This window comes from Carassius gibelio, chromosome A14 (genome assembly GCF_023724105.1).
Source record: "Carassius gibelio isolate Cgi1373 ecotype wild population from Czech Republic chromosome A14, carGib1.2-hapl.c, whole genome shotgun sequence".
NCBI classification, from domain to species: domain Eukaryota; kingdom Metazoa; phylum Chordata; class Actinopteri; order Cypriniformes; family Cyprinidae; genus Carassius; species Carassius gibelio.
The window spans coordinates 22,368,323-22,390,192 of NC_068384.1; the positions used below are offsets into that span (position 1 = coordinate 22,368,323).

A 21,870-nucleotide genomic window follows, 5' to 3' on the forward strand; every position below is an offset into this window, starting at 1 on the left:
CCTTAAGAATACCCTTATAATGTATTATAAATACAAGCTTCATAGAAAGTGTTACCTTCTAATTTATTGAGAAGCACCTGTATGTTTGTATAGTTGTACTTTATATTTTATCTGTATTTAATGTTCTACTGTTAATGTTATCTGTATGCACCGGGAGTCTAAGAGTAACACAATTTCAGTTCTCTGTATGTATGTACTGTACATGTGGAAGAATTGACAATAAAACAGACTAGACTTATTTAATTATTTTGTGAATTCAATACAGTCTAGTTTATTTCATTCAAACAATCAAGAGGTTCACAACATTTATCATTGCTTTAACTTCATGTTGTGCTTTTTAATTCACCTCAAAAGACTAAGATCACTTGACTCTGCAGTTCAAAATTCTCTGTGATGGATTAATAATAATGCTAACTGACAGAAATCTGTCCAACTGGTAAATCACATGGACTCAAATTCATCAATGCGCTGTTTGGTGTTTCCTTGTCGAATTTGCCGTAAGGTCTTGTATTTGTCCCTCCCTAACCTCACGTTCTCAGCATGGATCAGATCATTTGCAGTCTTCTTACTTTCATCACGAGCATCTGCCAGCTCAGAGCTCAGAACCTGCAAAGACATATAGAAACAAATTGTATGTATTATTTCATTGGGACTGATATGGTCATTTGGGTAACACTTATACAGCATCCACCTAGATAAACCTCTCTCTCTCTCTCTTTCTCTCTCTCTCTCTCTCTCTCTCTCTCTCTCTCTCTCTCTCTCTCTCTCTCTCTATATATATATATATATATATATATATATATTTATTTTATTTATAATTTAGTTCCTTTATGGGCATTAGACATTTAGCTGCTGTTACAACATTTGTTTAAAGTCATGTTCTAAAGACATCACACAGTCTGTAATTTGGGTGCAATTAATTTTTTTTTCAACACATATTAGTATACTATTGTACAGTATATCATAAATCAGAACATTACTTGAATCATACATCAGCAGGAGAAAACAAATACATTTTTCAAGAAATATTTGTTAATTTATCATAACATCGTATTAAAAATAGATTGAACTGTGCTTCCTTTACTGTAATCAAATTGACCCCTGCACACTCATGACACTTTAACCAACTCTTAAACCTACCCATACCACCAATCCTGAGCCTAACCTACAAAAGCTTTTAATCATTGTATAATATCTGTCAAAATCATTTGTACATTTTGAAGAAATCCATGTAATAATCACATGAATTGAAAGTTTAAAGACATTTGTAAGAATTTAATTTACATTAAATAGGTATAATGTATAATAGGGTTATAAGTAACCATAACAAGCACATTATCTATAATATACTATATATTAACTAATGATCTGTTAAATATTATATAATATAAATTTATGAATGAAAGTTATTTTAAAGGGGTCATGGGATGTCCATTTTCCAAAAGCTGGTATGATTCTTTAGGGTCTTAATGAAAAGTCTATAACATAGCTTGGTTAAAATCTCTCAATGGTAGTGTAAAAAACAGTTGTTTTTTTTTAACTCTGTCAAAAACAGCTCTTTTCAGAGCATGCATTTTTGTAGTATTTTCATTTAAATATTAATGAGCTCTGCTGACCCCGCCCCTCTCTTCCGAGCCTCTCTCTGAGGGACTGTATACTTTAGTTGCATTCATCGTGAAACTTGCTAATTAGCACATTAGGGAAGGTGATTTGCAAAGCGGCTTAGATGTTGGGAGTAAATGATGCTATGTTCAGTCTGTGCTGAAACACCACTGTCAGTCAAACTATTGTGGGAGGGGCCTGTTTTTGTGATGTCTCACAGACAGGCATTTGAGATAAGCTCAATTTGAGAAAGTGGTAAAGATTTAAGCAGATAAAAAAAAAAACACACTGGGTGCATTTTTACCATTTTAGGATTGTTGTGTACATATATCGCAAACACACATTTCAGTTCAAGCAACTTGTAAAAATGCATAGCATCATATGACTCTAAAACTGACTTTAAAATGTTACCATTATTTGTTCCTCAGAATTTATATGTGATCTTCTAAAGGAAAAACAAAATGTTCCACAAGAAATGAACATAACATAATGTGAACACAGTTCATGCATAGAGCTCACTTCTTAAGAGCTGATTATCTGAATCAGGTGTGTTAACAAAGAGGGATGTGTTAAATATGCAGAGCTGGGGGGCTCGAGGACTGGAAATGAAAACTATTAAGCAATTATCTTGTGCCGTCAGCCATATCACCCTGGAGCCCAAGACCGGTTGCCCACTGACGCTAAGCAGGGCTGAGCCTGGTCAGTACCTGGATGGGAGACCTCTGAGAAAACTAGGTTGCTGCTGGACTAGGTGCTAGTGAGGCCAGCAGGGGGTGCTCACCCTGTGGTCTGTGTGGGTCCTAGCGCCCCAGTGTAGTGATAGGGACACTATACTATCAACGAGCACCGTCCTTCGGATGAGACGTTAAACCGAGGTCCTGACTCTCTGTGGTCATTAAAAATCCCAGGATGTCTTTCGAAAAGAGTAGAGGTGTGACCTCGGCATCCTGGCTAAATTCGCCCATTAGCCTCTGACCATCATGGCCTCCTAACAATCCCCATATCTGCTGATTGGCTTCATCACTCTGTCTCCTCTCCACCAGTAAGCTGGTGTGTGGTGTGTGGTGGGCGTTCTGGCGCAATATGGCTGCCGTTGCATCATCCAGGTGGATGCTGCACACTGGTGGTGGATGATGTAAAGTCTATGTAAAGCGCTTTGAGTGCCTAGAAAAGTGCTATATAAATGTAAGGAATTATTGTATTATTATTATCATTTTGACGTATATCTTTATTTAAAGGCTGAAATGTGAGGGTTACCTTTTTATTAAAGTTTTTCAAAGCTTTATTTGAACATTTACATTAGATATCTCAATCTTGAATGCTATAAAACTGTTATCAGTCAAGTTGCCATTTGTCATTGGTAATGTTATTGTTTTAGTGATTATGCAAACAGAAAGTCATTTTATTTGTTGTTTGTTGATTTTTAAATATAACACTTGGTTAAGTGATATATGTGTATGCACTTTTTTATCATCTGCAGCAAATTATTACAATACCATGATAATACTGATAACCGTGATAATTCTGGTCACTATAATCGTGATAAGACACTTTGAAACCATTACATCCCTAGTTATGTGTATGACAGTCCCAGTCATAGTATGTAATATTCTGCATTGTTGTTTGTACTGCTCACACTGCGTGCTGAAGAGATAATCACCATTGTACAGTGAAGCGTTTTACTGCAGTGCAACTCAACCAAATGCATCTTAAACAAGATATATAATATACACTACATATATAAACTGGCTGAAATGTTTTGAAATCAATTCTACCCTACCTGATCGAAATAATCCAGTCTTTCACTCTGCCTGTGTCAGTTTGAGCCTGGTTAAAGTTTTTAATCTTTGCCACCACGGCTTATGGAAAGTGAAATTTCTTTATAGGGGTGTGTGGTGAGCCAATTAGGACAGAATCAGCGTCGCCAAGGATACACCGCTCCCAGAACCCTCAACGAGGAACACCTGCTGATCGTGTACACCTGCACGGCATCAGCAGGAGGCAATATAAACTGAGAAAGAGAAGGGAAGGGTGAGCTAGGTCTCCAGAATTTATGTTGTGTTCTCTGTGTGCTTACAGCCTCCAGCGACTGAGGATCAACGCTTCACTTCCCACGAACACAGACTACCCTGCACGAAGCCTGATTTCTGAGCACGACCACTCCAGAGCACCGATTACAGTATTCTCTCACTTTGTTCAATAAATCGCCCTCCGGGGAATTTGTCTGGCAATTCAATAACCTCGTCTGTGTCCGTGACTCTCACTCATCCTGCTACAGGGTGGTTGGATTTATTCACGCACGTTAATATATTTATTTGAAGCTTCTTTCTTTTTAGATTTTTATTTACAGCAATTATCATAATAGGCTGTATATTAACTTATTGTTATGATCGTAACCCAGAGAAATGCCGGAGACAAGAGATCCAAAATGCAGTGTGGTATATAATGGGTAATCCAAATCAGAATCCAACAAGCAGGGGTCAAAACCATAAATCCATCCAACAATAAACAAACAGGGAAGGAACAGGAAACTCGGAAGGGCGAGGAAACGGAAACAGCGATGGGTGACGGAATGAAAGGACTCCATGAAGAAAAACAGAAAAAGACCGGTTAATATAGGGAGGGTAATGACTATCAAGTGAAGACACCTGAGTGCAATTAACAGCAGTGCAATTACTGTGATGAAGGGACAAGGCTATGTGGGAATTGTAGTGCATATGGTGAGGTGCCTATTGGGAAGTGAGACCACTAGTGGTGACTCAGTGAAACAGAGACCAGACAAGCGTGACATTACCCCCTCCTCCACTGAACACAAGAAGAGACCAAGGAACACAGAGACCAGGAGGGAGGTGGAGCGGCAGAGAACCAGGGGGAGGGACGGAGGACCAGGTAAAATGGGGAAACAGAGACAAGAAGTGCAAAAAAAAAAACAAGGAGCCCAGGAGGGAGGTGGACCGGCGGAGGATCAGGGGGAGGGACGGATATATCCGTGCGGTCGAGACAGAAGCCCACCAGGCGGCGCAGAAGACCACCACATCCGTGCGGTCGAGACAGAAGCCCACCAGGGTGTGCAAAAGACCACCATGTCCATGCAGTCGAGACAGAAGCCCACCTGGGCGGCGCAGAATACCACCACATTCGTGCGGTCGAGACAGAAGCCCACCAGGGCGGCGCAGAAGACCACCACATCCATGCGGTCGAGAAAGAAGCCCACCCGGGCGGCGCAGAAGACCATCACAGTGGGATCGATGACACAGGAGAGCAATTCTGGTTAGGCAAGTCTGAAAACAGAGAAAATGAACAAGTTAAAGGTGGCCTCCGTGGCCACGACAGGATTAGTCGAGCGCTCAGAGAGTTCAGCTGAGATGTGACGAGGCTCTGGAAGTTCCGCAGAAACGAGGAGAGGCTCTGGTAGTTCAGCCGAGGCGAGGAAAGGCTCTAGTAGTTCAGCAGAAACCTGGAGAGGCTCTAGTAGTTCAGCAGAGATGTGGACAGGCTCTGGTAGTTCCGCAGAGGTGTGGAGAAACTCTGGTAATTCCGTGGTGTTTAGACTGGATTCAGGAAGATCAATGATGACTTGACTCTGCTCATGAAGATCATTGGTGACTTGACTCTGCTCATGAAGATCATTGGTGACTTGACTCTGCTCATGAAGATCATTGGTGACCTGACTCTGCTCATGAAGATCAATGGTGACTTGCATTTGTTCATGAAGATCAATGGTGACTTGCCTTGGCCCATGAAGATAGTCGGTGACTTGACCTTGCTCGTGAAGAACCCTGGTGACTGGACTTTGCCCATGGAGATCATTGGTGACTTGCCCTTGCCCATGAAGATCAATGGTAACTTGCCTTTGTCCATGAATATCAATGGTAACTTGCCTTTGTCCATGGATATCAATGGTGACTTGCCTTGGCCCATGAAGATCACCGGTGACTTGACTTGACTCCAGAGTGTCAATGGTGACTTGCCCTGACTCTGGAGGTTCAACGGGAACCTGACTCGACTCTGGAGTGTCAACGGTGACTTGCCCTGACTCTGGAGTGTCAACGGTGATTTGACCTGACTCTGGAGGTTTAACGAGAACCTGACATGAGTCTGGAGGGTCAACGGGAACCTGACTCGAGTCTGGAGGGTCAACGGGAACCTGACTCGACTCTGGAGGGTAAACGGGAACCTGACTTGACTCTGGAGGGTCAACGGGAACCTGACTCGACTCCGGAGGGTCAACGGTGGCTGTCATCTTGTGCCATGATACAGGGCCAGTGGCCATCTTGGGCAGTGGCCCTGGGCTTGTGGCCACCTTGTGCTGTGGCGTTGGGCTGGCGGCCATCTTGCGATGTGAAATTGGACTGGCGACCACTTTGTGCTGTGGCACTGGGCTGGCGGCCATCTTGCACCGTGGTGCTGGGATGGCGACCACCTTGTGCTGTGGCACTGGGCTGGCGGCCATTTAGCACAGTGGCGTTGGGCTGGCGACCACCTTGTGCTGTGGCGCTGGGCTGGTGGCCATCTTGTGCAGTGGCGCTGGGCCGGCGGCCAACTTGTGGCCAACACTGTCCAATAATTTCTCTTTTTCCCATTCCCTCATCTGACTGGAAGAGGTGGAGGTACTGATCTGCTTATCTGCTTATCTGCAGGGAAGTCGTGGCCTAATGATTAGAGGGTTGGACTCCCAATCTAAGGGTTGTGGGTTCTAGTCTCGGGCTGGATGGAATTGTGGGTGGGGGAAGTGCATGTACAGTCCTCTCTCCACCTTCAATACCACGACTTAGGTGCCCTTGAGCAAGGCATCGAACCCCCAACTGCTCCCCGGGCGCCGCATCATAAATTGCTGCCCACTGCTCCGGGTGTGTGCTCACAGTGTGTGTGTGTTCACTGCTCTGTGTGTGTGCATTTCGGATGGGTTAAATGCAGAGCACAAATTCTGAGTATGGGTCACCATACTTGGCTGAATGTCACTTCACTTTTTCTTCTTCTTCTTATCTCTAATGGTTGGAAATGTAATACTTTACCATCTCTGAGTATCAACAGCTGTTTTGAATCACATTCAGCCACTATCACCCACTCTCTTAAAAGCCATTTTATAGTTGTTTATCGTCCCCCAGGACCACTAAGTAATTTCGTGGAAGAATTAGATGAGCTGTTCTCAACCTTTCCTGAGGATGGTACTCAACTAGTTCTGCTGAAGACTTCAGCATCCACCTAGATAAACCCCTGTATGCTGATTTCCACACGTTGCTTCTTTTGATCTCAAGAGAGTGTTAACTACAGCTACACACAAATCAGGCGACCAGCTCAATCTTATTTACACATGACACTGCTCTACTGATCATGTACTGGTTACTACACTGCACACCTTTGATCACTTCCTTCTCACTCTTAACTTCAACATGGTTCCTGACAAAACGCATATCCATCCACATGTCACTTTTCGCCATACTCTCACCCTCCCGGCTCTCTGCTATGGTTTCATCTTTGCTTCCGTCACCCGAACAGTTATCATCTCTTGATATTAACAGTGCTACTGATTCTTTCTGATCCACTCTGACATCTTGTTTATACACTGTTTGCCCCTAGTCTTCCAGGCCAGCTCATACCACCTCTTCTGCCCCTTGGCTATCTGATGCTCTCCGTGAGCATCGTTCTAAGCTCAGAGCTGCAGAAAGTGTGTGGTCCAAATCACAAAATCCTACTGACCTTAATGTATATCGATCACTCCTCTCTTCATTCTCTGCTAATGTCTCCACTGCTAAAAGGACATACTATCACAACAAAATTAACAATTCATCTAACTCATCTAACTTTTCCTCCCTCCTTTGTCCTCCTCCTCCCCCTTCTTCATCAACTCTAACAGCTGATAACTTTGCTACATTCCTCATTATTAAAATTAAAAACTTCTGTGCACATTTGCGACACCACAAACTGTCGAACACATCTTACCAGCAAACATACACTGGTTGTCATCCTGCAGTCCCCTCTATAAGGGAGAAGTCTCTCAACTCATCCTTTCCCATCATCCTACTACCTGCATGCTTGATCCTGTTCCCTCTCATCTCTTTCAAGCCATTTCTCCTACCTGCACTCACTCACTTTGTTAACAAATCGTTTATCCTTCAAACTTGTGCTTTTTCCTCAACATTTAAACAGGCTCGTATAACTTCACTACTTAAGGAACCAACCAACTCTTTTAGAGAACTAAAGACCAGTTTCCCTTCTACCTTTCATTGCAAACACTTGAATGAGTTTAAAACAAGTTTTTTCTAACACAGAACAACCTCCTGGACAGCAACCAATCTGGCTTCAGAAGTGGACATTCGACCAAAGCTGTCTTGTTCTCAGTTGTTGAAGCCCTAAGACTGGCAAGAGCGGCTTCCAAATGTTCAATATTGATCTTGAGGGATTTGTCTGCTGCTTATGATACGGTGAACCACCAGCTGGATCACATGCTCTAGCCATTAGGACAGTGGTTCTCAACACTGTTCCTAGAGCACCCCGATATTGCAGATTTTGAATGTCTCCTTGGTCTAACACATCATTTTTAGATCTTAAAAATAAAACTTATGAACTGAATCAGCAGCATTTAATTAGGAAGACATACAAAATGTGCAGTGTTAAGAAGTTCTTAAAAACGGCTTTAGAAATGGCCATGGCAATGACAGCTCTTTTTTATAAACATGATGACTGCCTCTTTTACTCACCTGTAAGAGCTTCTGCAGACGTTCATTCTTCTCCGTTTCTGTTATACGCTGTTCTTCACTGCGGTCTTGACATGTTCCAGTGGATGTGAGCTCAGCACTGGCCTCAGCACTGCTCTCATCATTTTCATCATGGTCATTCTCCGTCTGGGACATTGTCTGAATTTGGACCCCAATTAGCTTACTCTTCAACTCCTCTTTTGTCTTCTCCAGGTCTACCTCAACCATAATCGCCTGTCAAGATATTCATACAGAAAAAGCTCAGTGAACTATTGTAAGAGTACCAATGTGTTTGCTTGATGCTAACCATATAAAACAGATGCAACAATAGGTTTACACTCTCACCCTTCTCTGCCATTTCCTGGCTTCATCCTCTTTCTTCTTTTTGGCATCTTCCAAAAGAGTGATCTTGGATGTAAGGTCAGCCAACTCTGTTGCCTTTAAATATACAAATTAGAATTCCATGTAACTAAAACAAGAGTGTTTCAGGAAAAGGGTGAAAAGACGTACTACAGCAATGCACAATATAAGAAAAATAAGGTATTTTTAGAACTTTAAATAATTAAAATTTATTCTAGGTGTCTCCTTAATAAAATAATTAACTTGTGAATGGCCACAATATGGGAACTTTGAGACTGAAAGTTCGAGTTGATATCATCCATCCCCACTGTATGTAAAAGAGCATGGTGTACATACTTCATAGTTTCTGCTTTAGAGAGAAGAAAGATAGTGTTTGGAACGTCATGACTGACACAATTCTGTCTTTCCAAATGATATTTCCCCAAATTAAAAAAAAAGAAATGCATACATGTATTTGACGGTAAATTAACTAACCATCTAAGATCATAATGTATTTCTAAAAGGTTTTGAGTACATGATCCCTAATACCAAATTCTCCTGGTTCTTCATCTGGTTCTCAGATTGCATCAGTAATGCTGACTTCACTTCTTCTGCAATCCTGCGGTCTTTCTCCAGACGCTCAGCTTCATCCTGAGCAAATTTCCTTTCCCGCTCCAGCTCCAATGCTCGCTTGGTCTGCTCTTCCAGTTCTGGATGACACAAACTATAATGTTACACATATAAACTAATCTGAAAAGTGGTGATGCTTATTAGGGGGAAATTACACACTTTACCAAACCCATTAACTATTAATGTGACATTTGTAGTTCTAACCTTCTTGAGCTTTTTTGGTTTGCTGCTCAATTTGTCGAAGTCTTTCCATGAGCTCCATCGTCTCTCTTGCAATCTTCTCAGTTTCTTTCTCTGCATTTTCTCTTCTTTTTTTCTCATTTTCCAGAAGTGCTCTAAAATTAACATGCATTTAAAACATTGTCACATCTAGAATAACATTATGCTCTGTTCCAAAATCTAGTGAGCTGTTTTTTTTTTTCTTAAAGTCCTTTTATGTCCTGATTCATTTGACTAGTGTGACTAGTTTGACTATACAGTAGTGTGATTTCTCCAGTTCATTTAGCCATCACTGGCTGGCTTGGAAGAGATAGGCCAGAGCACGGTTCAGTTGGGTTTGGGCATGGTACGCATGTAGAGTGATCGCTTACTGCACCAGAGCATGGAACAGCTAGTATTTTTTGTGCTCTACTGTCATCATTACAACCGCAAACATCTTCTATTTCTACTACTACAGTACACTTTTCAATTAATTTTATTAGATCAAGTATATTTAGGTTTATAATGGGTCTGGTTCTCACTGATGAACAGGAATTGTAGTTTGTGAATAAACCTGTATATTAATGATTAATGTCAGCTATCTCCATAATAATCCTCTGACACAAGCAAGTGAATTATATATACTGTATAAATTATAAATTATAAATGTATTATTATTTTAGTTCCTCTTCAGGAACTCGAGCTGCATTGGAGGATTGGAGGTTGGAGGTTAGAGGGTTTTTATTTTGTGTTGGTTTTGTTTGTGAGCGGCAGTTGTCTGCGAGGGGCTGTCACACTGTTTTGTGTTTATTTTGGCGTAGCATTCTGGCGCTGGGGACGCTTGAGGCAGTGGGCTGGAGTGAGTTGCTGGGGACAGACGAACTCGCTGCAGGCTGCCCGCGATGTGGAGGGGCGTCTGCCGTCCGTGAGGGAGTGGAGGAGTCAGCGCCGTTCGTCAGTGGGCTGGAGCCTGCTGCCGTCCACCAAGAATGGGGAGGAGCCGGGAACAGGGAATCGGAGAAGCCGTTGCCATCTACCGTCCACCGAGGGCCATCCAGTGCCACCGCCAGGCACCGCGGAAGAATTCAAACAGCTGGTAGAGGGCCGAGCGGTAGTGTGTCTGGGAACCGGAACTATTTTTTTATTTTTTTTGTCATCTCTCCCCTCTCATCTCTGTTGCTCCTCATCCTTCCATCTCCTTTTCTCTCACCTTGTCTGTCTTTCCTACACCCAGGTTCCCGCAGCCACTGTGAGCTGTCCCCCCGGGGGTGGGTAGAGCGCAGTCTCGTGAATACCAATAGCCATGGGAACAGAGCGAGGCTGTCTCGAGTCCCAGGATACAAAAGAGGAGGGACGACAGTGAAGGACGAAGTGCCTCCTTCTTCCTGCGATTGTGAAGTTTGTATACCGTTACAGCTGCACAGTGACAGGTAGCTGCTATTGCTTCTTCTATGGTTCAAAAAGAAACATTTGGCAGAAAATCCCATGCCGTCAAATAAACAGAGAGAGAGAGAGAGAGGGGGTTTAGGTTAACCAAGCTACCATTTAGACCCATATGAATAGATGTAATCACCTGACCGCATATTACATCATTTTTTTATCTCCCTGCACTGTCTACTGGTTGTGGCTCACATCAAGTTCAAGACATTGATGCTTGCACACGGAACAACCACAGGTTCTGCACCCTTCTACTTCCACCCACTCTTTGGGGTCTACACCCTTTCCAGAATCCTGAGGTTGGTAATTGTGTGATGCCTCATGGTACCATCACAGAGAGGCACAAAATCACTTTCCCTGAATGTTTTCCTTCACTGTTCCTTGCTGATGGGATGATCTTTCCACCCACTTAACCTGTTGTAGCTTGAACTATTCTTGATGTCTGAACATGGATGATGAACAGGCCACCATATAGGACAGCCTCGCTATAGGGCTAGCTGTCAGGAAATGGCATATAAAATTGTTCCACCTGTATCCAATCATCCTCTATAAATACAGGTGCAGTACCATGAGCACATTATCTTATTTTGCCAACTGGAAGCACCTAGTCCCTGAATGATCATGTTGGGTGGCATCTTGACCTTATTCATAGAACCAAGTGATTTAAAGACTCAAATCTACCCCTATTTGTAGGACAGAGTTAGCCACAGAGTAAGCCACATTCAGGTGAAAAACTCCCTAAATGTAAGTGAGGAAGTCCAGCCTGCTGCACAGACTTCCTCTAGGGACACATCTTTGTATAATGCACAGGAGGCAGCCATCCCTCTGGTGGAATGTGCTACCCCTTTAATGGGAGGGGTATCACAGATTGCTATATGGTATCTCACTCTGCCTGACCACCCAGTGGGCCAGCCTGTTTTTATATCACCTAGCCCAGTGCTGACTCTTTATGGCAGACTATTAGCTGATCTGGGGTGGATTTCCCAAAAGCAACTATGAAAGTATGTGCTGGTCCTAATATGGTCATGAGCAGGTTTAGGCTGGTCATTTGCTGGGTTAAGCTGGTCATGTGCTGGTCCTAAGACCTTATGTCACAGTCCTTGGTTAAGGTTTTATTAAACTAGAGCAACACCTCTTTGACAGCAGCCAATTGGAAATTTTGATATGATGGAAAGAAAAGGCACAAACATTAAGAAGAGTTGCTGCAGATGACATGACCATGAAAATTGTGAAATATGGATTCACTGTGCGGACTGACATCTGGAACAACATCTATGAGAAGACCTGTTTTCTATTAGCCACAATACATTATATAGAAACAAACTATGACTTCAGGCCCATTCAACCCAATGAAAATAACAATAACATTAACAATAAAGTCCTTAAAATAATTTAAGACAATAGTGAGAGTCCACACCACAACTATAATGATAATAATAAAAAGAAACAATATTCAGATTTTTTTTTTTCAGCTGACGAACAATAAAACACTGACTGCCAATCAACCTATTTGGGCTCATGCATGGCTGACAACAGAGAGCTCATCATGGAGATTGGATGGACTTGAAACATAGTATGATGAGGACATCTGCTGGTTAAAGCCACATAAATTCATGAAGAACAGCAAAAAAAACTGAAAATGACTCATACGGAAGAAACTCTCTAAGCAGAGTAACAGATTCCCCCTACTCCTCTCATCTTCGGAAGGATCTCATGTATGCCAAAAAGTGCCTGTTTTCCTTTGGTGTCTTTGCAAAATGTAAAGCAGCTGCAGGTCATATGTTACGTTCTTCATTCTTGTTCGCTGTGATGGACAAAAAATAAAAAACCAAGATGGCAGCTTTTGAAAGATGTGAAAAACCTAGTCACCTACTTCAACCATTCTGGCCTGCATGTAAAGCTGAGTACGTCTCTAAAGTAGAAAGTGGAAACAAGATGGAATTTTAATTTTGAAAATATAGATTCTATGTCTCAACAGTATGATGACATTGCAACAATCCTGTTAAATATTAAACAGTATGACATAGAAGGGTGCATCAACAAGAATACTCTTTAAACTGTGGTGACTTTTCTGAAACCATTTATAGATGCAACCAGTAGCCTGGAGACAGATAATAAAACACGTAAGTGCATCTCCAGTTCTGCCATGGTCTGGTAAACTAAGAAACCACTGCGAAGCAACCAGGGCTGAAATTGCATTCTGACTTGTGTGCAAAGTCTGGACAAACTACTGTTCCTGAACATTTTTGCAGCAAGTGGAATATACATGCTCTACAAAATAGTGACATTCCTTGATCCAAAATTATGTTCGATAAAGATGACTGATGACAATAAAATCTGTGATTCATGCTGTCAAAGTGCTAGCTGATGAACTGGGGTTTGATGAGAAAAACCACAGACTGCCACCAGCAACAAAGGCTGCTCTTTAAGAATTAGCCATGTACTTTGCATCCCAGCAGAAGAGAGCTTTCAGTATTTACGGTCGCGTACTGGAGCAGAGACGCATTAATCTGAATCCCTCACTGGTGTATGACATCAGTAAATGACATGGACACATTAAGTAGGCCTACATATTTATTTATTTAGTTATTGTTAATTCCAATAATTTATTAATACATTTATTTATTTGTTTTATATTGAAGATAGTCCTGTTTTGTTATTAGGGGATATAAATAGTTATTGTTTTATGTTTGGATAAGCATTGCTAAAGGCAAAACGCCTCTATGTATATTCTTAAACAGTGTATAGCTAAATGCTTTTCTGTTTGGCTTTAAAGGTGTATGTGAAGATTCTTTTTTTTAAATATTTATTATCTTCCATTGCAGAACTAACCAGTATGTTTACCTGTGGGCTTTTGTGGGTGGAAGTGGGGCAAAATGTGAATGTCAAGGGTGGAAGAAGGAGAAAATAACATCACTTTGCAGGAGGGGGACTGAAATATCTTACTGTGCTCACTTGCCATCTCAGTTTTTCTCTAAGACTGATGTTTTTGTATATCTGGATGGGCTTGAAGCTCGTCAGTGGAGCAGTTGTTTGAGCTGTCCTGGCAAGAACTACTTCTTGCCTGGACCCCTTCATCAGAGACAATCACTTCTAAGTACTTGCCCATTGACTCTAAAATCTATAATACCATTGATGTTATTGACTATCACTTTGTTCACTGCACAATTTTATAGGCTCAGGTGATTTTTTCATCATGTTACTGATGACAATCAATGCCTGTGAGACCTTGAAAAACACAGTGCCCATTGCCCACAAGTTGGAGGTGTTCCAACAGTGCTGACTCCGATGCATTCTCTGAGCCTTGTACCGTTAAACAAAGAGATCCTGCAAAGATAAAGACTTTCTGCCATTGTGTCTAAGTGTCACATCAAACTGGCAGGTCACATTCTGTGGCAATCGGATCGATGCCTAGCAAAGACCACAGAATGGCATCTACACTAATATAAGTCTCTTTCATTCTCATTCCGAGGTCACTGTAGCCACCAGATCCAGTCTGTATCCAGATCAGATGGTGGCCACTACAGCCCTGAATGTCAGCGGAATGTCTGGTAAGTCGTGGTCTAGTGGTTAGACAGTTTGACTCCTAACCCTAAGGTTGTGGGTTCGAGTCTCGGGTTGGCCATACCACGATTTAGGTGCTCAAGCAAGTTACTGCTCCCTGGGCGCTGCAGCATGATGCCCACTGCTCCAGGTGTGTGTTCACTGTGTGTGTGCACTTTGGATGGGATGAATGCAGAGCACAAATTCTGAGTATGGGTCACCATACTTGGCTGTATGTCATATCACTTTCAACTAGACGAACCATTGAGACAGATCCCCTGTGAAGACCTCATCTCCTTGATTACTATTGGCACAAGACCAAGATGAGTAACCAGATGATTCCTCTGCACACTCTGACCTGTGTTTCAGCCTGGGATTAAACCACACATGTTGGTTTCGTCTGATCAGAGGAGAACTGGCCCCCGACTGAGATTGGTTTCTCCCAAATTTTTTCTCTATTTCTGCCACCCATGGAGTTTTGGCTTGCTTATTTGGGGACACTTATTTTCTGAAACTGAAAAATGTACTGTTTCCTACTGTCCTCTTGCATTATCAGAACATTATTTTCTTCCTTTGACACAATCTGTATTGTATAAAGTGCTATATAAATAAAGGTGAACTGACTTGACCACAATGACACCACCCAATGGATGCCGAGGGAGAGGAAGGCCAAATAGGGCCTGGCAAGCACATTCAAAGAGAACTTAGAGCAAGCTGGGTTTAATAAGGAAGTAAGCCGTTTTCTGTGAATGTGCGAGACCGGAAGCCAGACACATCAAATTTACAAATGACCACGGCAGGAACACTAAGGTGGATGATGCAACAAAATGCTACTGCCTACCTTATGGAACAGCCTTGACATTAGAAGACTTTAAAAAGCTGTTTAGCTAGGCAGCTCACTAAGTTTTAGAACAGAGCTATTGTGTTAACAGTTTACTTTCATAAAATATACACAATTATTGAGTCTGCTTAAAAGACTAGATAAAGTGATTTTACCTTTGGCGTCACAAAAACAGTGTTAGAGATGCTATGTGTGATATATCTGTTATTAATGTTTTCACCTCTCTTGTTGTCTCTTGTTCTTCTCCTCTCTGGCCTGTGCTTTCATCTGCTGCACCTCAATGGTGTCTGGCTTGCGGCGACGCATGTAAAGATCATGGTTTCCCATGCACAGAGCCAGGATACGCTTATTGATACGCAGACGAGGTGCATAGAACACAAAGTCCTGTGTTTGAGCAAAGGAAATGTAATACAGCAGATGAAAGGCTATGAATGAATTAATTAAGGGTTAAACTTATCATTATACTTAATTACCGGTGATTTTTTGTCTATGGGTTTAATGACAAATTTCTTGTCATTGAAAGAAATATTCCGTATCTCACTCCAAGGGAATCCAATCTTAGGTGTCAGCCTGTTGAAAAACAGGAATACTAACATGGCATGGTCATAGACTAATAAAACATGGACACGCCTCCACTTCCTTTCACTATAGAAAAGTGAAGTCAAAACAGCCCAGTATGGCCGCTGTCATCTTGCACCAGTGACAGAATTTGGAGCCTGTGTCTGCACAGTAGTGATCGTGAGGTGGAGCCTTTTTTCATTTATTTCAGTAATTCAACTCAAATTGTGAAACTTGTGTATTAAATACATTCAATGCACACAGACTGAAGTAGTTTAAGTCATTGGTTCTTTAAATTGTGATGATTTTGGCTCACATTTAACAAAAACCCACCAATTCACTATCTCAACAAATTAGTTAATCAACTCAAAACACCTGCTAAGGTTTCCTGAGCCTTCAAAACAGTCTCTCAGTTTGGTTCACTAGGCTACACAATCATTGAGGCAGTAATTAAACCAAAAGGAGCCCCTAACAAGTATTGAGTATACGTACAGTAAATGAACATACTTTCCAGAAGGCCAACAGTTCACTAAAATGGTCTTTTTTTTCTATTGGTCTTATGAAGTATTCTAATTTGTTGAGATTGTGAATTTGTGAGTTTTTGTTAAATGTGAGCCAAAACCATGACAATTAAAAGAACCAAAGACTTAAACTACTTCAGTCTGTGTGCACTTAATTTTTTTGTTTCACAATTTGAGTTGAATTACTGAAATAATTGAATTTTTCCATGACATTCTAATTTATTGAGATGCACCTGTATTAGAAAAAACAACAGCATTTGAACATACATGAGCATGATAATTACCTAAAATGATGGGAACAATCTTTGGTAAAAATGTATTTGATCTGTAAATTGATTTTTTTTTTCTTTCTTAGTTTGGCTTATTTCCCATTCGTTTATACAGAGAGGGCGGGGATTTTGACCTACACTGCTACCAGACACCAGATGATGAGCGAAATGCTTTGGCTCCACTTTTCAGGACATTTGTGGCACACTTGAGCAAGGTTCATTGCAAAGAATTAATAACAAATAAAATATAGATAAAGGTGTACTTGTCTGAACGTTCATATATGTTGAGTCCCAAAGCATCAACACCCAACCACAGCTCAGATCCTTTTTTGTTTTTGATGCTGAAATAGTTCACTCCATACATCTCCAGATCCTGGGAAATCTTCAAGTATTCTATCATTGCGTCCTCTCTGTGGAGATAAATCTTAACTGACCATGTGCTCAAACAACTAGTTTTAGGTTCAGAGATGAGAAGTTTCTACCTGATCATGCTTTTGTGTTGCTTATGCCACACCTGGATTCGTTCTTCCCACTGCTCTTTAGTCAGTTTGTGTTGTTCTAGAACTCTAGAAGAAGGTATTTGTGTGTTAAACAGCAGCTTTCAAAATCTTAGTTGATTGAATAGGGTTGGTGTTAAGCTCTTAAAAAATAGAGAAGCACCTTTGTGGCAGGAGTTTGTCTTTGCACAAATATCCAGGCACATGATATTCTTTGTTGTATTCACCGTATTTCATCTGCACAGCGTATGAGGCCAGGAGAACGGCCGTCTCAGGTGGACAGTAGATATCATCGTTCAAGATCCCCTCTTTCACCTGGAGGAAGAAGAGACGCTGCGTAGCTTCCTGAATCAGCTCTTCAGCCACGTCCTCAGGGTAGAACTTTGCTCGGAATTTAATCAGCAGTGGGTTATCCCTTCTGACATCTTGAGCAGTCACCTAACATATGAACACCAATGCATTTGTAAGATGTAGCCCATAAAATGTGTACTATCAGGAGACCTTATTGGGAAGTGTTTATTACTTTTAGCGTTGGCTATTAAAGAGGCAGGGGCTTGATTACTGCCTGCAGCTTTTTACGCAGTGATAAAAGAAGCATGTATGTAGGGTTGAAAGGTTGCACACTTAAACTGAGAGCAATAGTATAATCCTGCAATACCAGCAGAAAAATGTGCCTTCTTATGAGAAGGGGGAGAAGGGGATTAACATTTTTGACATCTGGCAACCACGAGCATGAAAGCTTGTGAAGGTCTATATTTATTGTACTCATTGATGACTAATTATTTGTAAAAATAAATAAATAAACAAAACAAAAAATGGATGAGATTAACCCGTTTATTGAGTTTGAGCCATGTAGAGAAGCCCTTGCTGTCCTGATACTGCAGTCCAAAGTACCAGATCTCTCGGAGTCCGATCGTTTTCACAACCTTCAGGAGAAATGCAGAGATGTCACTGATTGTTCACTCTTCAGGGTCGATTGTTCCATTTAATGACTTTTGTCTAAATTCCATGTAAAATACATACTTGGTCAAAAAGTTGTTTACCAGTTGTACTGGGCTGAATGGCAAACTCCAGCTCAGCATCCATTGTAGTGACCCGTACATTTATCTGAAAATACATGATGTGCAATAACACATGACATTGTAAGAACTAGATTGTAAAAACACCTGTCGATTTTGGACAACTGAATATGTGTTACTTTTAATTTCTTGAAAAGTAACACCCAAATCAAAGATAACTTCAGCAGAAATGGAAGCCTTGAGATGAAAGATGGTCATTAAACTCACATAAAGCTAAACAAAACACTAGTATTCAGAACTAGAGACCCAGGTCACGTCTCAAACCCGGGGTTAAAAGAAGGTTTTAGAACAAAGTTATCCCAGGGTTAAGCATACTGTAAAAAGCCCCAAAATTGATTGAGTGTATTAGGATTATGACTATAGCTTTATTTGGTTTAAAATAAATTAAGTATTTCATAATAACATCCAAATTATCATAAATGTTTGAACTAGGCTCTAGTCCTCAGCTGTGGACCAACTAATCCATTCAACTCAACTCAAATAACACAAAGCTTCAATGGTTATATTTTAAACAAGAGTATTTGAAAGAGATAATATTTTTATTAGACGGAGAGAGAGAGAGAGAGAGAGAGTACAAAACATATTTTGTCACATTTTTTAACACATACCCTATCGTATGTATATCCATATTCTTATAAGTTTTTGAAAAGCAAAAAAAAGCTCCATATTAATAAACGTGCAAATATGAACGAATGAATCTGCAATAATAAATATATAAAGTATACTCACAGACATTTGACTTTATTGTGTAGTTCTTGACTGTTGTCTTCTCGTAATGGTCTGCTCTCGTCAGAGTCATATGAAAGGACTTGTGATATTCTCCAGGATTACTCAGTTAATGTGCTCCATTGTGCCTCTAATCCAATGGCAGCCCAGGAATCTCTCCTCAGATTAAAGCCTTGTGTGGGAATTCATCCACAGAAAGAAAGCAATAGAAATACCATTTACAGTGTGCAGTTGTTTTCGCTGAGGTTCAACACAAGAACACACTGACAGTCAGTGAAGTGTAGTCAGCTGTTTGAAGCAGTTTGTGTGCAAGCATGTGTAATAAATATAGTAGGACAATATATAGGGATTATAACACAGCCTCTATTGCTTCAGCACAACACTGTTGTTCTGCAAATGATGTGTGTGGATATAACACAAGTATAGATGGCATGGCAGTGAGGCTGTGATCTGACACTAACAGCTCGTGGTGTGTGTGCCTGTCACAGGTCTATCTGTGTTCCTCTAAGAATGGACGTTTGGGCCGGTCCATCTGTGTGTGTCCCACTGACCCTCAGTGCTGCAGAGCCTTCATGTGTTTCTCTGTGTTCACACCCCACAGGTAAGATACAAATTAATTACACAATAACCTGCGAAACTTATCATTTAAACTTCTCTCGGTGGACTGATACTAGAAAATTGATTGTACGTTCTGAAATACAAACTGTTGATGGTGAAAATCAGAGATTAACTTTACTTAAAATATAACATGGGTATTTATGTTTATATTTTATATTAATATTTTTTGTATTCACAGAGAATTACTTTGTATTTTATGAATTGACTGTTTTTCCTCATAATGAACTGTGTCTATACTGTAAATGTTGATACATCTCTGCCAAATTATTATTATTACTTTCATGCTGTCATTGTCAAAATTGACAGCACTGATGATGGGATGCTGTACAGTATATCTGCCACCAGTCAAAATGAAAAATAAATCAAATAAAGAAGGAAAGCTCATATCAATATCCAAGCATGCATTGATATTTTTACAATAATAAATTAATTAATCATTTAAATCAATAAATAAATGGAATGTGTTGGTGTATTTCATTTAAATGTTTAAACAATATCTTATTTAGCACATAACAAGTGTTCCTCGTCTACATCCATTAATTTTTTAAAACAACAATTATATATGTAGATATTTTTGTACCTTTTTGAATGGTTTTACTCAAAAACACTGATTCGCTGAAACACAGAGACTTCATCCTGTTACATTTGGAAATAAAGTAAAAATAGACAAAGTAACTGGCAATATCGTTTCTAAAAACTAAGCTCTTCAAATATTTACTCTTTATTAAAGCAATATCACACTCATAATCGTACTATTACCTGGGGGCTGACACACTGGAAACTGAAATCATTGGAAATTATTTAAATGCAAAAAGAATTTTGCTCCTTTTCTATGATGTAGAGCTTGATATAAATAAATAAATGACTTCTTTCTTTGCTGTCCGATGGAATGGAGACTTGAGCAGTTTGGAGAAGCCCACCAGTTTGATGGACATATCTAAGATCTTTTCTCCTCTTCAGCCCAGAGAGGATGAGGAGGAGGACACAGGCTGCAGTCAGGCCGTGTTCAGAGACGATGAGGGACTGCTGACTGATCTGCTGTCTCAGGACAGGTACAGGAGGTGTGTTAACCTGCGCAGCGGCTGGGCTTCTCAGGGTCACCTGCGCTTTCTGGAGCTGCTCCTGGCTCACGGGGCCGAGGTCGACAGCCTGGACGCCAAAGCCCAGACGCCGCTGTTCACAGCCGTCACTGGCAGACACCTGGACTGTCTTTATTAAGAGCTGGTTCAGCCCGTATAACAACTGCTCCAACTGTTACTGCAGCATGGAGCGAACCCAGACTACAACTGCACTGACGAAAAGATGCTGAGATGTGTCTCAGATACGGCTGTGGGCCTGAATACATTCAGCTGCTCGTAGACTTCGGAGCAAGCGTCTATCTGCCAGCGGTCACTGTAGATAAAAGCTCCAGACAGAAACAAGCAGTGCTGCTTCTGCTCACAGAGAGAGCTGAGTCTCTAACACATCTGTGATGTTGGCCAGAGAGTCTTTCTTACACTCCATCTGCACTTAAATCTACTGACGTCAATGTGTCTGTAAGCCCAGGTTTAGGTTTAGTGCATGGGAGAGGCAACGAAAAAAGAAAAAAATTATATCCAAAATAAATAATCGAAATAATTTAATAGACTTTAAATGATTAATATCTATTATTTTAACATCTACCACCATGTGATGCTCCTGGACAAATCATCGGCGATGTGAAAAATACATCTAAAATAATACTTTTCCTCAGACTCGTCTGTGTAGCTGAATCTGCTGTGGTATAACGATGCAGTGTCAGGAAATAATATACCAGACAACTGTTCAGCAGCAAACACAGGATTGACACTACGCTGAACATTACATCTCCGTGTGTTTTGTGTGGCACTGGTGATTCCCAGTAAACAGCTACGCTCATGGACCTGGGTCAAACAGTTGTGTAGCGTTTAGGATGTAGGTGCTTGGTATGGAAACCACTCAGTGTGTGAGAGGTTCTCACAGGAGTGTGTGTGTGTGTCTGATTTACTTTCATGCTGTCATTCATTCCTGTGTGACTTTAACATCAAATCCTCTCTGTACACAGTTTGTCCAAAAATACTGATGTCTCAGGCGTGATTTTCTTTATGGAAGCTCCTTCCCATGGAAAACAAAATGTGCTGCACAGATTGTCTGGATATTCCCAAAATACTGAAGGACTATTTGAACCATGTCTCTGATTTCCCTACCTTTCATAAACAGTGGAGTAGGTTGTGTTCTTCTGCTACTGATGTAGAGTAAATGAATGTGAATCTGAAATGATTAGAGAAGGTTTGCATCTCAACCGCCTTCTTGTGGA

General features: G+C 41.0%; 2 protein-coding genes across 2 annotated transcripts; one reads left to right on the forward strand and one right to left on the reverse strand.

The window, feature by feature from the left end:
• Window positions 1-225: 225 nt before the first annotated feature.
• Window positions 226-18,252, reverse strand: LOC128026874 (moesin-like). Its single transcript, XM_052614128.1, has 12 exons — window positions 18,157-18,252; window positions 17,964-18,059; window positions 17,297-17,571; window positions 17,119-17,202; window positions 16,900-17,046; window positions 15,762-15,858; window positions 15,509-15,672; window positions 9,474-9,604; window positions 9,189-9,349; window positions 8,646-8,738; window positions 8,304-8,534; window positions 226-606 (listed from the first exon to the last, which is right to left on the reverse strand). Exons 1-12 carry the CDS (start codon window positions 18,250-18,252, stop codon window positions 442-444), a joined length of 1,740 nt encoding a protein of 579 aa, XP_052470088.1. The 3' UTR covers window positions 226-441.
• A 2,165-nt stretch (window positions 18,253-20,417) lies between these two features.
• On the forward strand, window positions 20,418-21,111 carry LOC128027098 (ankyrin repeat and SOCS box protein 12-like). Its single transcript, XM_052614407.1, has one exon. The coding sequence runs from the start codon at window positions 20,418-20,420 to the stop codon at window positions 20,772-20,774; it is 357 nt and encodes a 118-aa protein (XP_052470367.1). The 3' UTR covers window positions 20,775-21,111.
• The last annotated feature ends 759 nt before the right edge of the window (window positions 21,112-21,870 follow it).